Consider the following 17,160-nt stretch of genomic DNA (forward strand, 5'->3'; position numbering starts at 1 on the left):
TGGGCCGCCTCCTCACTTAGTGACCAATCAAATTAACCCTCTTTGTAAAACCTTGTAACTCATTTGTACGTGTAGCATTACTGGGCACCGGCCGCCTGTACATGCATTTGCTTGCGTGCGTGCATGCAGCGTAAGTTCTCACAGTAGTATTTCCTCTGTTTTTTTATAGTCTGCATATAAGATCTGGCCAAAGTCAAACTTTGTAAAGTTTGACCAAATTTATTTGAAAAAATATCAACATCTACAATATTAAAGCTATATGATATGAAAATTAATTTCATGATGCATCTAACAATATTGATTTCATATTGTGAGCCATGGTATATTTTTCTATAAACTTAGTTAAAGTTGATAAAGTTTGACTTTGATCAAATCTTATATACAGACTAAAAGAAAACGAAGGGAGTGGTACCAAAAATGCTACACCTACGTAATGTTTGCTGGTGGTAAGCTGGTGTTGGATCGACATCACAGAATTGCTGCAAAGTGAGTAGTGAGCTTGTGTGTGAACTGCAAAAACGGCTTACATCAAGTTACATAGGGACTAGAATGTTACATATGAGCAGTTTCTAATTATGTTTAATCGAAGAAAACATGGATATAAGATGATCAATATAGTTAACATGATATTCGAACAAGAGAAGTTTTTTTAAACACATTATAGACGCAGGCGGTAATACATACGCACATACACTCGCTCATATAAATATGCACACATGCACACCCTACCCCTATGAGCACCTGAGAGACTGAGCCGGCACATCATCTTGAGTTTGACGCCATCGTAGTTGACGGGACGTCTCGTCCCACTGAACGCACATAGTCGGATGACCTAAAATAAATTCAGAAAAATGCGAGCACGTGTTAAGTCTAGGACTTGAACTCTGATGGGCTGGGGATACCACTATTCTCATAACCATCCAACCACAAGTTGGTTCGCTCGAACAAGAGAAGTTGTTAAGCAAAAAAGACATGCTATTTGATGGGTATGGTATACATGGCATGTCCAGATCAAATACTAATATAGTAAGGAACCGGAAGTAATCGTTAATGGAGGGGGAAAATAACGTATGATGTGGCAGATGAAGAAGCGTTAGCAGTCAGCGCACCGCGAATGGTGGACATGGCGTGGAGGGATGGGGAGTCGTCGTCGGGGAAGTAGTCTTCGTTGTATGCCTCAATGTCGGTAGAGCTCTCCCTAAAAATCCTGATCTCCTCTCTCTCATACATGATCACAATAGAAGGTTCCGAAGTCCTATTGTTCCACGTCATGGTGCATGAGGAAAAGTGGAATGGGAAAGACGTAAGGGGCGCAAAGATCTTGAACTGAAGGATGTTCTCATGCACGTTTCTATGTAACCCCATCTATGGATAGAGGAGCAATCTCTAATAGACTAACAACCGAAACCGGTCCACTATGAAAGAGTCGGAGATGAAGAGTCTACAAATGTTCGGTTTAATCCTTCTACTAGTGCATAATGTTTCGAATCCTGTCACGCACGACAAGAGGAGTGACACACATGTGACATAGGTCATAGTTCAGCTCGTTCACGAAACACAAAGCGCGTCAGGCGAGGTGATGTCATGTAAATGCATAGAGTTTAGTTGTAGCTGTTTTTGAAGTAAGAGTATTGATCGATCCCACAAGAGCTGAGAAAATGGTCTTTTGCCCCTTATAGAGGTTTATCCGAATTTGCCTGCAAATTATTTTACGTCCCAAGCAAAAGCGGTGTGAAAGGTGAAATATTGCAAGAGTGTGTGTATGTGTGAAAGCGAGAATTAAAGTGCACACGAACAATGACTAAGAATAAGAGAGTAATGATAATGATGAAAACTCCAATAGGGCCAAAAGGCATTCTCATATAGTCTGTATGTACCACATGTATTTATTATACTTAATTGTGTAGAAACACAACCTTTGGTTCAAATACTTGATCCATGTTATATATGTATTGCGCGGGGAGAGCCAATAAAAGCTATTGGCATATTACCGCTGTTCTATATCACGCACGTCATCACCATCCCTCCAATGCATATCGGCAGAGTACGATGGTGATTAAGGGTCTCTCCGAGGATGCGGATTAAAACACTTGAGTATTTGTTGTTTCCTTGCCAATGATTTGGTAAGGAGAGAGATAGCTTCTATCACTGTTGTACCTCTAACCCCTCATCACAAAGATATAATATCCATCAAATCCTGATGGGCTAAATATTGTGCAGTCGATGTTGGCACAATATCATGAAGAACATTAACACAATTATATAACAAAGATTGCATATATTATTGTCATTAGGATCATATAAATACTAGGGTTCCCCATATCCACAAGAATTGGTAAATTACTCAGGCATAGAGGCATGAGACATCGTCGAGGTGTCCATGGCAATGGAAGATGAATTATTAATGTAACACACGTGTAAATCTAGACTAGGGTTTGGGATTACAACAAGATGAATGAGGGATAGTCAATTTTGAGTATGTGGATGATATTGCTAATGATGATGACTGATGTCATGGCCTCGGTGGTCGAAGCTTTGGCGAGGTGGTGCCCTTCTACTAATTCGCACTTCGGATCCCTTCTGGGGATGAGGTTTTCTACTTCTATTTCATGGTCTGTGATATCTCTGTTAGGCACGTCTGAGATCCCATTGCACGGGGTGGAAGTTGTCCACCGGGTGGAGGTGGCGCCGTGCGGTATGAACAGTCGCGCTCATATTGTGCGTCGTCTTCTCTTCTAGATAGCTGGTCGCGGCTAGTTTTCCTCCCACATTCTCGTCTCTTCGTATAGAAGTCTTTATGACGTCTAATCAGCATATTATTCACACCAAAAATAGATGTTTTACATTTAGTGGTCAATATCCTGGGATCTTGATGACATCAAGCGAAAGGGAAAGCAACTGTGATAAAGTGCAAAAAATTATGTGGTTATTGAGGCCAAGTTCTCGCCCCAAGTGCGGTTGAGCCTCGCCCTTGATCTAGCGTGTAATGGTGGATGACTGCTTCAACGATGCTAGTGGTGTTTCTTTTCTACTCCCTCCGTTCCTAAATATTTGTCTTTCTAGAGATTTTGACAAATGACTACATACGGAGTAAAATGAGTGAATCTACACTAAAATATGTCTATATACATCAGTATGTGGTAGTCCATTTGAAATCTTCAGAAAGACAAATATTTAGAAACGGAGGGAGTATGAGAGCGCTGGTTATGTCGTGACCTGTTAGCTATGTGTAAGCACTGTGTATCTGCCATTTTATTTTCTTGCTTGTTGTAAGTGTGGTCGATGTAATTGCTGACTGATTAATGGCTCCAGACTTTTCTTAAACCTTCATTAAAAGAAGAGTAAATTTGACAAAGAGAGAATGTCGGACAAGTACTTAGTAGCAAATTTGAAGGACATGATTGGATGACGTCGGCCCGGCCGGATGTCCGCGGACATTTGGTGGCGTCCATTTGGTGATAGCCGGGAAAAAAGAGTGTACTCCCTCCGTCTAGATGAGTAAGTCATCTTAGGTTGTGCACCGTGATCAAGGAGGAGGAGAAAACGAGAGAACTTAATGTTCATTTGCTAATTAATAGCATTGCATGCAATGAACTAACCACTGCATGTCGTGTTTGGTAATCTCAAGTCATTAAAAGCATGCACACCCCACATTTTTTATTGGTTGATATGTCAAGAAACAAGAAACAAGGTAGAATTTAATGCACCGCGCCTAACTGTTTTGGGATTATTTGGTTTCGTAAGATGACTTACACACCTAAACGGAGGGAGTACTTGGTTCATTCAGATATATAGGGACTTCCCATTACAAAAAATCACACCGATATTACAAACCTTGTAAAAAAACTGACCATCACCCGTACATTTGCCTGACACACATACTTATCCCTCACAACTCTTATTCTGAATGATAGAAGATCAAGCTAACCCCTGACATAAATAGCAACGTCGCTCACTCACTGACAGCAACAAGCCATGAAATTTCACTGCTAGGCCGGATGGTGGTAGATCGGAGTCACTAGTGGTGTCCATGGTATCCACCGCCGCCGCCGCCGCCGCCGCCGCCGTAGGTGGGCGTGGGAGGGACGGGGTGGTAGTCCGGGTGGGGCTGCGGCTTGGGCACGGGGTGATAGTCAGGATGGGGCTGGGGCTTGGGCTCCGGCTTGGGCGGCACGGGCTGCTTGTGGTGGAAATGCTCGATGATGTGCTTCTTGATCGGCCCGCACAAGGTCATGGACGCGCACTCTGGCGACGCTGCAGACCGCGTGGCAATGCTGTCGCCGGCGACGATGCTGAAGGTGGTTCCCTCGGAAGCAGGCACGATCTTGGATGGCTCCTGGCCGGAGCACGGCTCGTTGGAGGCGGCGCTGTGGAGCTGAGCGACGCAGTCAGCGCCGTGGAGGTCGGCCGCCAGGGGAACGCTGAAGGCACCGGTGCCGTCGAGGCCGCCCACCGCCTTGCTCTCGTACTCGCCGTGGACGTTCTTGCACTTGATCGCCACCTGGAGACCTGAGGTGCGTTCATGGCAGCAGGACAACCATGAGCTGGTCTCCATCTATAGGTGTGTGGTTGTGTGCATTGACATATATGGTACGAATTTGAGCTGCATAGCTAGCGCTTACCCTTGAAGGCCTCCTCGGCCTTGAGGTTCTTCCTGGTGCAATCGGCGCACTTGGCCAGGCCGACGACGACCGACGCTGCCTCGGCGTTGGCGAAGGCGAGCGCCAGCAGGACGGCGAGGACGAGTGCTCTCGGAGCCACCATGCCTGAACCCCTGAATCGAACTCCACTACTTGCCTGTGTGAAGTAAGTAGCTAGCAGCTCGATGGATGAATGGAACAGGCGAGGCTTGGCTTATATAGGCCTCCGCATTGATCGATCCAGCTCGGGCGATGATCTGGCTGCATGCATGCTCGAAGCTCGAAGGGTGGTGTGGTGGGCGGCGAAGTGATGCGTGACAACGAGAGGCCGGCTAACTCGCCGAAATTTCAGATGGCGAAGTTAATACGGTGATGGACTTGGTAGGTACAGTACCACACACGGGCGCAGGCACCGTGTCTCGCGGCATGCACATGCACTCTTGCGCGCCTACAACGATCCATGCATGCAGCGTGAGTTAGAAGTAGTGGTCTCCTATTGGTGCTCAGTGGTACATCTGGTGTTGGATCGGCATCAGAATGGCTGTAAAGTGCATGTCCGTTTCGGGGAGTAGTGCGAGTAGTACTTTGTTGTTCATAACTGCAAGGACGGTGCTCCAAATGGACTGCTGTTGGATGGATCCACCGATCCACGGTTTCTTCTCGACCCACACAAGCATATACCACATGCGTGCGCATTCGCGCAACGTCTACTGTAAACTAACTGGAGCAGTGGAGCTTCGGTGTAGGTGAAATCACCACATATAAGTTGGTATCTACATGAACATCACCGTAAAAATCACTCGCAAAAGAAAAACATCACCGGAAAAAAAATCCATAATAGTAAAAAACGCACGCATGTTGTCATATCTGAGATTATCTCCCATGAGTTTGGGTACAACCGTCCAACCAACGGTTGATCCGTAAACGTAAATTTGGGCTTCGGCTTTGCGTAAGCATGTCTCTTCTAAAGTCCCCAAAAATAGCTATTTCCACATGTCGAAAATTTTATCAAGTGCGTGAGTATTGGGTTTGGGTGTGGATAGATCTCAGTTGACTTGACTGAGATTTAACCCATAACATGTAAGAAAGAAAAAGAAATAACTGAAAAGAAAAAAATTACATTGATCTCAATGTAAGATGTCACAAGTATAGCATCGACTAAGACATAATCAAGTCTTAGTCGACTGAGATTTAACAAGACTGATTGGGTTTACTACACCCACCTTACTAAAATGTAAAGGTCCTCTCAAATATTGAGCCTAATTTTGGCTACAAATTTTACTAGTAACAAATTGCGACTTAAAAGCCATAAAAATATAGCATTGGAAACTTTTTCCAAAAACAAATTCAATCATTTACTTTTCTGCCATATAACTCATATTTTGTGAGTCAAATTGTGATCTAGGCTCAAAATGAGGGAGTACCATATATACTGATTGCTACTTTACATGCAGACCCCTCAATGTAATACACTACTAAATCTAGAGAAGGAAAATAATCCACTACTTAACCTCCTGAACTATAACTATAGGGTCCACTTAATCCACACAGGGGTTAAGGATGATGCGGGATTGGGCGGCAGTTTAGCCCTGCACGCGGGATAAGGGAAATCAGATGGACCCCAGGCCTGGATGTTTCTCACTGGACGAACGTTTGGGGACAAATAATCCTCGCTTGATCTCATAGGTCCATACTCTCAAGTATACGTGGAATTAAAAGCTGGCTGCATGTGTCTGCAGTGTAGGCCTTGGCTATCAAGACATACAGCTCACCCCACTTCACCTCCTTCTTATCTCTTCCACACGACGAGATCTATCAAGATCTACAGCCATCAAGGCCTCATACATCCACATTGCTGTATGTGGCAGTGGTATGCAGGGGCCAGGGGCTATCAAGCTCTACAGCTCAGCTCCTCTCCTCCTGTCTCTCCCACGGAAAAGAATGTCAAATGGACGATCTACGCTTTTCGACGCTCGTGCTTTAATGAGCCACCGCCATTCTGCAGAACAGAAAACAAAACACATGTCCATGATTCGAACCTATTAGGTTCATGAAGTGCCTTCAGCAGGTTTTGGATTCGCCGCGGTCGACGATCTGACTCTTCAAGAGTGAAAACATTCTCCTCAGAGCACAGTTAGCATACATGTAAGCATCGAAACCAATCAAACTGAACTTTCACACTGTCACCACAATGGGACTGTTTAAACATAACAACAAACAAGGCAGTGCACTCAGTAGACAGTGCAGTAAACAGTAAGTACCTAAGGGGCTTCCTCTGTGAAGTTAGCATCGGAGCAGGAGAGCCAACTAATGTGGCAGGAAGCTCAGGCAGCTGTTTTCTCAAAAAAAAAAATCAGATTTAATATCTAAAAATGGAGATGCACGCAACATGGAAATTCAAGAGAACGCTTATAGTATGAGATGGTAAAAAAGAAGGGAGCTAGCCAGAAAAGATTTAAATATAACGTTATGAAAAATTAATCTGGTATAAGAACTGTTGTAGCATACTGTTCTCCTATAGAAAGCACACATACGACATAACAGAGCAAAAGTAAATGCAGGAACAACAATATCTTTAGGTTGCCACTGTCTTTTTATTTTTCCTCTCCAGGCATGCTTCTGTTTGTCGAACCTAAAGCAGGACCACTGTCTTTAGGTTCTCCTTAGCATGTACAGTTAGCTTTTGAAAGCACATGTTTTGCTTGGACACGCCCAGAACCAAAAGTTCAAAGTGAATTTCAAATTCAGTATAAATCAGGCAGATTTTCTGAATAAAAGGTTTATTACCAAAATCTCCAGGAATCATCAGTACATTTCCCAGTACAATAACTCCATGTCCATTTTGAATAGTATATTCAAATCTGTCAGACAACTCATAAGCACAGCAGTAAGTGATGATGTTTTTCATCTCTTGAAAACTATAAGCATGGTTAACTGATTGTAATGATCCATTCTTAATAATTTCACATAATTCATTTAACAAAGACAACTAAAGCATACAAGTCTAGTGTTAATGTATAATGTGTTGCCTAGCCTCTTTCATCAGATCGGTCTTTTGGTTGCATTGGCTAGAGCATGCACTTCTACATGGTATCAGAGCCAAGAGGTCTTGAGTTCAAGACCCGGCTGGCTGCAATTAAATTGCAGCCCACTTTCGGTCCACGTTTAGGCCAGAGAGAGCCACACGTGAGGGGGAGTGTTGACGTATAATGTGTTGCCTAGCCTCTTCCATCAGATCGGTCTTTTGGTTGCATTGGCTAGAGCATGCACTTCTACATCTAGAACTAGAACAAGACTTTTATGTTCAAGTAAAATCGAAACGTAAAAAGAGAGGCTTCAACAGAGAAAAAGAAGTGTTCTGTTTTCAAGAAAAAAGAACGCACAGGCACAAGTAACAGAAGTCAACTCTATCCATTGATAAACAAAATATAAACATCGTAAAGAAGTAAATGGCATTCATATAAGAAAAGGACCTCAAGTTCTTCCTCAGCTTTACGCTTACAAGCTGTCCACTGCCGTTTCTGTTTGTCCCAGATTACTCCCAGGGATATGCTCCAGACACAATATTTGACCTGAAACAGTTAAATCTTTCTGAGTTGACTTCACTTCACGAGATCCCATCTCATGAACTCCATTGGGTACTGTTAGAAGAGCTGAAGAGGAAACAGTGTGATTATTTAAAGCAACCTCGGCATGTTTTTGAAGTGAACTATGTAAATAAGAGTCCAGTCGATTTGCAGGTAGAAAAACAACATTTAGAATTGGGAACCATGCACCCTGTCAACTTAAAAACATCATACGCGGCATGCTTCCCACTTCCCAGCAACAGTTGTACTTTCTAGATAGTTCCCCAGAAGCCCCCATTCAACCAGTTCTGCATGGCAAATTGTGCACACTTCGGAAATATGGCTAGTTTCTTCGCCGGGCAAAGTAAAAGCTACTGTAGAATTTCTTTCAGCAGACGAGGATCTGAAAGAAGTTGCCTGGCATCATTGGATACACATACACCTACTGCTTGAGCGTCAGTGGAAACTGTATTTCTTTAAAACTGTGCGGGTTTCTTTGCCAGCTGTTCTGGAAGCTGAGCTTCTTGAGCATGGGTGATTCCAGTTCTCCAAAACCCCGTAAAGTAAAAACAATGGAATTGCCTTGAGTAGTCTAAGAAATCACTAGGATTAGGGCGTACAAGAACCTTCTCACGTAAAGATTGCTCCAGCTGAGTCAAGAAGAAAAATACGTATATATTAGAACACAGTTCTTATAAGATTCAGAAAATGGATATGGCCCAACCAAAGCTTTCCAGTCTGCTATCATTTCATCTATTGCCTACAGCTAGTCATTGAATTGAACTGACATTAAAAGCACAATAACTTAATAGCAGCTTTTTTTTAGACTAACAACACTTTATTCAGATAGAAACATCAGTACACAGATTTTACCTGATAATGTCCGGGATTACACCACAATAGATCTGACTAGGATTATCCTCACAACTACGGGCAAGGTTTTTTTGGAAGGAAAACGGGAGGGGAGACACCTACCTGCAGATTTTCCTTTAAAAAAAAAAGCAGAACGCTTACTGGGGCAATAATTCTTGCACACCATGGTATGTAACAGGAGAGAAGGGGAGGGAACGGGGTGAAAACAGGCATAGAAGAGCAGAATAGAAAAACAAAGCGAAAAGAAAAAGGTGATTAGCTTGGCCAGCCCGCAATCCATTTGTGAATAGACAGAAGTTCCTCTTTTCTAGCCCTGTGCGCCCAGAGTTTAACCATGTCAGTGCATTGGTTCGCACTATACCAGCGGGGGTAGTTATGCCATCGGTTCACAAGGTTTATAGTGCCCGGCGAACACAGAAGTCGGACAAACCCAGGTCACATTCCAGCAAAGGGAAGAAATAACATAATATAATGTGACAAGCTAAGAACAGCAACATACCAACAGAATACGGATGATACATCAGACCGTGGACCAGTTGGTGCACGTCCTGATCTGCCTCATGTCCGTCCTCATCAAACACAGCCATGAGGAGCTTGAGCATATCTATTCAACTATGTTCAAACGCTTGCAGCTAGTAGTAATATTTAAGGCCAAGTGACCTTATGGATGGAGTGTGGAACAGGGCAAGAGAAACAATTGTGACCAGCATGCATGCATGAGGTGCGGTTAACCAAGCTGACTCGCGCCTTTCCACCGCGGCAGCTCAAGCGATTAAAATTTAGCCTACAAATCTGTGCTTAGAATAACAACCTTCTGTTCCAACACCCACTAGCAGAGTCACTCACGCTAGTTTATAGAAAAGTGCAAGAAAACTACTCCCTCCGTAAACTAATATAAGAGCGTTTAGAATACTAAAATAGTGATCTAAACGCTCTTATATTAGTTTACAGAGGGAGTACACTGGTAAGGCCATCACAATCTCTGGGTAATCAATCAGCCCGTAGGACTCTCGCGCGTGCACGCACACATCGACGCTTATCCTAATAAAATACATATTGCATGTTAATGGCCCAAAGCCTAGAGCCCTAGACTAGTCAGGAAAACTGCATAGAAACTCAGGAAAACTGCATAAAAACTCAAGTGAAAAGGAGAATTTTAGTTTCAGATATCAAAAGAATATAAATATTCATCGACAAGCCAAAGGTGCTCAAGAAGAGTTGCATAGTTTTGATTACTGGTGTATATTGGAGTACTATGATTTTATTTATTTTGTTTATCTGGGGAGATTAATAATGAAAAAAAGGGGGAAAAAAAGAAAACTAAATCTAGAAAGCAGGTGTTGTACGGTTTAAGAACGTTTTGACTGCCATACATGAATATTCTAAGTGTGAACTGAAAGTGACTGGCATCCTTTCATGCTACTCAGCTTGTCTTTGTTGAGATACTAATCCAGCATTAAATTAATCGTGACGGCTGCCTGTATGTGACTGGTATCCCTTGTCAGCGTTAAACTAATCATGGCAGTTTTCAAGCAGAGAATGAACTAAAACGAATTATTAAAGGAAGAACAAAATCCTTCAGTTCAGACCTGTAGCCTGTGGGCCTCATCCAGTCGCTCAGACCTGTAGCTCGAGCCTCATACATACATATATAAATACACATGGTGTGTACGAAGTAGATTGCATCGCAGTATCTGTAGTGCACATCTCCCGGAGATTGTCTTCACCTCAGCAGCTTCATCCCAAGAAGCCATTCACTAGCTTATTGCATAAAGGACAGCTAGCTTTTGCAAGTTTGTGCAAGTTGAAGAACTCGTACCTTTGTGAGATATGGAGAGCAGAGATGATGTCAAATCAGATGAGATCCTCATGCCTGGGTTCCGGTTCCATCCTACCGATGAAGAGCTGGTTAGTTTCTACCTCAAGAAGAAGATCCAGCAGAAGCCCATCTCTATTGAGCTCATCAGGCAGCTGGACATCTACAAGTTTGATCCATGGGACCTCCCAAGTAATTAAGCTTGCATCCTTGTTTATACTACATTTTTTTTATTTCTCATGAATAGCTAGATTGGGATTCAATAGGCTACTTTTGGGTTTTCAAAGCTTTTGTATGGAGGCTGATTCAACACAAGTTGGTTTCCTTGATCATTAGTCAAGTTGGTTTCATCCGTTGAGTGGAGTTTCAGTTGAAAGAAATCAGCAGTAGTATTAATCATCTTCCCATGACAAGCTAATCTAGAATAGATGGGTTACTCACCTTACTGCAAAGTCTAACAACTTGACTGTTCCTTCTCAACAACAGAGCTTGCGAGCACCGGCGGTGAGACGGAGTGGTACTTCTACTGCCCAAGGGACCGCAAATATCGCAACAGTGCGAGGCCAAACCGGGTCACAGCAGCTGGGTTCTGGAAAGCCACGGGAACAGATAGGCCAATTTACTCCTCCGAGGACACCAGGTGCGTAGGCCTGAAGAAGTCCCTTGTCTTCTACAAAGGCAGAGCAGCAAGAGGGATCAAAACCGACTGGATGATGCACGAGTTCAGGCTCCCTTCACTCGCCGATACGTCACTTCCCAAGAGTAGGCCGATCGACAAGAACATCCCGCTCAATGTACGCAACGCATTTCAATTCATATTAGTATATATAGTTGCAGAGCTAAATTCCAACGTCATGTCAAATTCTGACAGGCCACCTTTTCTATTGCCGAAAACAGGACTCTTGGACCATATGTAGGATCTTCAAGAAGACAAGTTCGATGGCGGCGCAACGGGCGCTATCTCACACTTGGGGGGCTCCATTGCCTGGGGCAACTGAGCAAGATCTCTTCTCCGCCCTGCAACCGGTGCAAGCTTTACATTTTGCTTCAGAGAGCTCCTCCAGCTCATTGCAAGTTGCTGCTGCGCTACCATCAAATCAGTTCAACGGCAATTATGGCTTTCAGGGACAGCACCAGCAGTTTCTGAAACCCAGCAACACACGGGAGGATGGCTCATCATGCAAGGTCATAAGCTTCAACTGTGGTCCATCTCTGCAAGTCCTGAAAGGCCCCATCGTCTTGCCATTCCAAACACAGCCGCCATCACAGAAGCCTGTGCACGTTGCGCCACCGCTCTTCTTCGACACGCAGTCTGGGCAGCCTGAGCAGATTACTGGCTTTGCGACTGGTTCTTCTGCAGATGTAAATGCCGACATGAGCTGCAGGGACCAAGAGTCAGCCACAACGAAGCATGGCAATACTTTCAGCATGAACAGTGAGCGGGAGGATGTAGGTCTGGGGAGACTCAACTTCCCATTCGATTTAGGAGCAGGCTCTTCAGATGACTGGGAGTGCAACATACCTTGGGAATCCTTTCTTAGCCCAACAGTCCCTGCTGAGATCACACAGTACTAGATACCTAGCTTGCCCTGCACAGAGTTAGCATTTCTGTTAGCAAAAGCGCCAGCTGTTGTTTGTTCAGTTTTGGATTAGATGTATTGTGCATACTAGTAAGCTATACCCTTGTTAACAGTAGAGCTAACAAAAAGAAGGATATATTGTGTATACATTTTAAGCTGAGTGCTGTTGTGACGCTGTACTTTTAGTGGAGAGTAATGAACATATGTACGAGTCACAAACTTGCAATGGATTGAAAAAACCCTGAAACTTGCAAGATACTGAAAAGATGGAAAATGTATCGCCAAATGGTGGTTCCTTATGATAATAGAGTAGGAAAAGGTCTTCCATTTTCTAACATGTCTAAAGTTCCTAAAAAATACTGATTTGGCTTCAGTAGGTGATGATGACTGACTGAGATCTTCCAGGGCTCTAGGAAACAATAGACATCATAGACAGGAATAAAAGGCTGAGTTAGTTCAACAAAACAAGTGCTTTTGAAAATGAATCCTCATGGCCTTGCTTTGCCTTGACAATTATGGAAAGCATATTTTACCACCTGCATCAAGATTTTTTTTAGGATTCAGGTTGGCACTATGGGGCTACCCTACCAACAACCATGCATCTAGTTTAAAGACAACAAAGAATTTTAAGCTTGTGGAAGCAAAGATGCGTACATACTTTTAAGAAACAAAAGAAGACAAAATTGGCGACAAATGGTTAGCAAAAAGAACATGATGCAGTCATAACGTGAAACCATGGACTAAGCCTGCGAGACACTGGAACTTAACTTCTTGGATACCTAAAAGCGGAGACGATACTTGGAAACAGCGAAGTAGTGATATGCACTCATCATAAGTTGACCTCTCAAATTCCAATAATTCATCAACAAAGTAGGACCATACATCTGTGAATCTTCTTGTCATTACAGTCAATTCGCAAGAACTTATATATCTGCAGCAGCGAAAAATGCTTTGGTAATAATGCTTCAAGGGCTGTACTTGTTTAACAATTTCACTGAGTAAGTTACAAAACACACAAATGAAGGGTTAGAAATTTTTCGAAGATACTGTACATGACCTGAACAGGCATTTAGTGCAAAGGCTGTAGTTTAAATTGAGAAGATATCTGGGGATGGTGGTAAGAAAGTTAATTCTAAATCAAGACTCTAAACATGAACTTGGTGAATGTTGGTTGCACATCTGCACTTGCATATGTTTATTACAACCATAGCAAATAAAAAAGCTGAAGTGGATTTGCAGAACACGGTGCACCGCAAATCCACAATCATCCTGGCAGCAGGCATCCGACAGAAGTAGCAGGAGCAGCAACGATAAGCTGTCTTACAAGTTACAAAGCACAGCGGGTAATGAGTACTTCAGTAGCTGTACAAGTGCTGAGATATGTATGACTAGTCAACTCATGAACAAATATTATTAAATAGTACTGTATGATGACTGTACGGGCTTGAATTTGAGAATATTTTGTACTAGTACATTCGAGCAGCACTGCAGCAGAGCTGGACATGAGCCACTGCTACATCAATCGTGACCAGCATGTGCACGGTTAACCAAGCTGATGTACTCACCGTTGGGCAAAGCTAGGCCGTGCGCCTTTCCTCCACGGCAACTCAAGTGATTAAAATTTAGCCTACAAAACTGTGCTTAGAATTAGGATCTTCTGTTTCAACACTCACTAGCAGAGTCACACACGTTACTTTATACAAAAGTGCAAAAGGTCACACTGGTAACGGCATCACTAAAAAAATGTAAAAAAGGAAATTACACTGGCAAGGCCATCACTATCTCTGGGTAATCAACCCCGTACGCCTCACTCTCTAACACACGCACGGCGCACACACATTGAAGCTTATCCTAATCAAATACTCCCTCCGTTCCTAAATATAAGTCTTTTTAGAGATTCTAATCTGGACCACATACGAAGCAAAATGAGTGAATCTACACTCCAAAATACGTCCGTATACATCCGTATGTGGTCCATATAGAATCTCTAAAGAGATCTATATTTAGGAACGGAGGGAGTACAAATAACATATGAATGCCCCCAAAGCCTAGATCAATCAAGTAAAATCACATAGTCACGTGAAACAGAAAACAGAGAAATTCGGTTTCATATAATTAAATGAATATAAATATTTATTGACGTTTTTTTAAGCCAAAGGTGCTCCAGAAGAGTTCCATAGTTCTGGTTACTGAGCATACTGGGGTACTATCAAATACTGGATACCAAAAAAAAAAGATCAAAATCAAATCTAGAAGGCAAGTGTAGTACAGTTTAAGAACGTTTTGACTGCCATACATGAATATTATAAGTGTGAACTGAAAGTGACTTGCATCCCTTCATGCTACTCAGCTTGTCTTTGTTGAGATACTAATCCAGCATTAAATTAATCGTGACGGCTGCCTGGATGTGACTGGCATCCCTTGATGCTACTCGGCTTCTTAAACTAATTGAAAGTGTAATCGACCCTACACTACTCATGGCAGGTTTCAAAGAGAGAAGGAACTAAAACGAATTATTAAAGGAAGACCAAAATCCTTCGGACCTGTGGCCTGTGGACCTCATCCAGCCGCTCCAGGTAGCGCAAGCCTCGTATATAAATACACGTGGTCTGTCCGTAGTAGACTGCATCGCAACATCTGTAGTGCACATCTCTTGGTGATTGTCTTCACCTTAGCAAGCTTCATCCCAAGAAACCATTCACCAGCTCACTGCACAAGCAGTACAACAAGGACAGCTAGCCTTTGCAAGTTTGTGGCCAGTTGCAGAAGTACTCATACTTTTGTGAGAGATATGGAGGGCACAGATGATGTCAAATCAGATGAGATCCTCATGCCCGGGTTCCGGTTCCATCCTACAGATGAAGAGCTGGTGAGTTTCTACCTCAAGAAGAAGATCCAGCAGAAGCCCATCTCCATCGAACTCATCAGGCAGCTGGACATCTACAAGTTTGATCCATGGGACCTCCCAAGTAAGCAAAGCTTGCATCTACATCTTTTTTCTCATGAATAGCTAGATTAGGATGCAATTGACTACTTTTGGGTTTTCAAAGCTTTGTATCTTCCAAGGAGAGGTTAGGAATTAGGATGCCGATTCAACACAAGTTGGTTTCATTGATCTCTAGTCAAGTAGGAAAACCAGAACATTCTTCTGCTCATCCCTCTAGTGGAGTTTCGGTTGAAAGAAATCATCAGTAGTATTAATTATCTTCGCATGGCAAGCTAATCTATAGATGGGTTACTCACCTTACTGCAAAGTCTAACAACTTGACTGTTCCTTCTCAACGACAGAGCTTGCGAACACCGGCGGTGAGACAGAGTGGTACTTCTACTGCCCAAGGGACCGGAAATATCGAAACAGCGCGAGGCCAAACCGAGTTACAGCAGCTGGGTTCTGGAAGGCCACAGGAACAGATAGGCCGATTTACTCCTCCAAGGGCACAAGGTGTGTAGGCCTGAAGAAGTCACTTGTCTTCTACAAAGGCAGAGCAGCAAGAGGAATCAAAACCGACTGGATGATGCATGAGTTCAGGCTTCCTTCGCTTGCTGATCCATCACTTCCCAAGAGACCAATCGACAAGACCATCCCACTCAACGTACGCATTTCAATTCATATCCTGTAGTTACAGAGCTAAATTCCAATGTTATGTGGAATTCTGAAGGCCACTTTTTCTGTTGCCGAAAACAGGACTCTTGGACCATATGTAGGATCTTCAAGAAGACCAGCTCGATGGCGGCGCAACGGGCGCTGACTCACACTTGGGAGCCTCCATTGCCTGGGGCAACTAAGCAAGATCTCTTCTCCGCCATGCAAGCTTCTCATTTTCCTTCAGAGAGCTGCTCCAACTCATTGCAAGTTGCAGCTGCGGCACCATCAAGTCAGTTCGACAGCAAATATGGCTTCCAAGGACAACAGCAGTTTCAGAAACCCAACAGCACACAGGAGGGTGGCTCTTCATGCAAGGTCATAAGCTTCAACTGCAGTCCATCTCCACAAGTCCTGAAAGGCCCCATCATCTTGCCATTCCAAACACAGCCGCCATCACAGAAGCCCATGCTGCACACTGCACCACCGCTCTTCTTCGAGGCGCAGTTTGGGCAGCCTGAGCAGATCACTGGATTTGTGACTGCTTCTTCTGAAGATATAGATGACGAGATGAGCTGCAGGGACCAAGAGTCATCCACAATGAAGCATGGTGATACTTTCCGCATGAAGAATGAGTGGGACGCTCCGGGGAGACTCAACTTCCCATTCGATTTAGGAGCAGACTCTTCAGATGACTGGGAGTGCAACATACCTTGGGAATCCTTTCTTAGCCCAACAGTCCCTGCTGAGATCACACAGTATTAGATACTTAGCTTGCCCTACACAGAGTCACCTTCATATGTTAGCATTTCTGTTAGTGAAGGCACCAGCTACTGTTTGTACAGTTTTGGGTTAGATGCATAATATATATACTAGTAAGCTATACCATTGTTAACAGCAGAGCTAATAGAGAGAAGGATATGGATATATGCATGCATTGGGCGTATTGTGTGTACATTTTAAGCTGAGTGCTGTTGGTATGCTCTACTTTGAGTGGAGAGTAATGAACATATGTACAAGTCACAAGCTTGCAATGGACTGCCAAACCCTAAAACGTGCAGGATACTGAAAAGATGGGAAATGTATCACCAAATGACTCTTT

General features: G+C 43.5%; 3 protein-coding genes across 3 annotated transcripts; 2 read left to right on the forward strand and 1 right to left on the reverse strand.

Annotated features, from left to right (window-relative positions):
* Nucleotides 1–3,754: 3,754 nt before the first annotated feature.
* On the reverse strand, nucleotides 3,755–4,841 carry LOC119362050 (proline-rich protein 2-like). Its single transcript, XM_037627221.1, has 2 exons — nucleotides 4,623–4,841; nucleotides 3,755–4,509 (listed from the first exon to the last, which is right to left on the reverse strand). Exons 1-2 carry the CDS (start codon nucleotides 4,762–4,764, stop codon nucleotides 4,019–4,021), a joined length of 633 nt encoding a protein of 210 aa, XP_037483118.1. The 5' UTR covers nucleotides 4,765–4,841; the 3' UTR covers nucleotides 3,755–4,018.
* Nucleotides 4,842–10,909: 6,068 nt separating this feature from the next.
* Nucleotides 10,910–12,470, forward strand: LOC119367058 (putative NAC domain-containing protein 94). Its single transcript, XM_037632689.1, has 3 exons — nucleotides 10,910–11,087; nucleotides 11,382–11,689; nucleotides 11,793–12,470. The coding sequence occupies exons 1-3, from the start codon at nucleotides 10,910–10,912 to the stop codon at nucleotides 12,468–12,470; spliced, it is 1,164 nt and encodes a 387-aa protein (XP_037488586.1).
* Nucleotides 12,471–15,024: 2,554 nt separating this feature from the next.
* Nucleotides 15,025–16,823, forward strand: LOC119367059 (putative NAC domain-containing protein 94). Its single transcript, XM_037632690.1, has 3 exons — nucleotides 15,025–15,444; nucleotides 15,764–16,068; nucleotides 16,161–16,823. Exons 1-3 carry the CDS (start codon nucleotides 15,267–15,269, stop codon nucleotides 16,821–16,823), a joined length of 1,146 nt encoding a protein of 381 aa, XP_037488587.1. The 5' UTR covers nucleotides 15,025–15,266.
* Nucleotides 16,824–17,160: the final 337 nt, after the last annotated feature.

Source organism: Triticum dicoccoides, chromosome 2B (genome assembly GCF_002162155.2).
Source record: "Triticum dicoccoides isolate Atlit2015 ecotype Zavitan chromosome 2B, WEW_v2.0, whole genome shotgun sequence".
Taxonomy (NCBI): domain Eukaryota; kingdom Viridiplantae; phylum Streptophyta; class Magnoliopsida; order Poales; family Poaceae; genus Triticum; species Triticum dicoccoides.

Excerpts from the sequence above, each read along its gene's own strand:
- LOC119362050 (XM_037627221.1), bottom strand. The coding sequence starts at position 4,764 with ATGGTGGCTCCGAGAGCACTCGTCCTCGCCGTCCTGCTGGCGCTCGCC. Across the intron at positions 4,510-4,622 it reads GGCCGAGGAGGCCTTCAAGG|GTCTCCAGGTGGCGATCAAG; the intron begins GTAAGCGCTAGC and ends AACGCACCTCAG.
- LOC119367058 (XM_037632689.1), top strand. The coding sequence starts at position 10,910 with ATGGAGAGCAGAGATGATGTCAAATCAGATGAGATCCTCATGCCTGGG. Across the intron at positions 11,088-11,381 it reads TGATCCATGGGACCTCCCAA|AGCTTGCGAGCACCGGCGGT; the intron begins GTAATTAAGCTT and ends TCTCAACAACAG. Across the intron at positions 11,690-11,792 it reads ACAAGAACATCCCGCTCAAT|GACTCTTGGACCATATGTAG; the intron begins GTACGCAACGCA and ends TGCCGAAAACAG.
- LOC119367059 (XM_037632690.1), top strand. The coding sequence starts at position 15,267 with ATGGAGGGCACAGATGATGTCAAATCAGATGAGATCCTCATGCCCGGG. Across the intron at positions 15,445-15,763 it reads TGATCCATGGGACCTCCCAA|AGCTTGCGAACACCGGCGGT; the intron begins GTAAGCAAAGCT and ends TCTCAACGACAG. Across the intron at positions 16,069-16,160 it reads ACAAGACCATCCCACTCAAC|GACTCTTGGACCATATGTAG; the intron begins GTACGCATTTCA and ends TGCCGAAAACAG.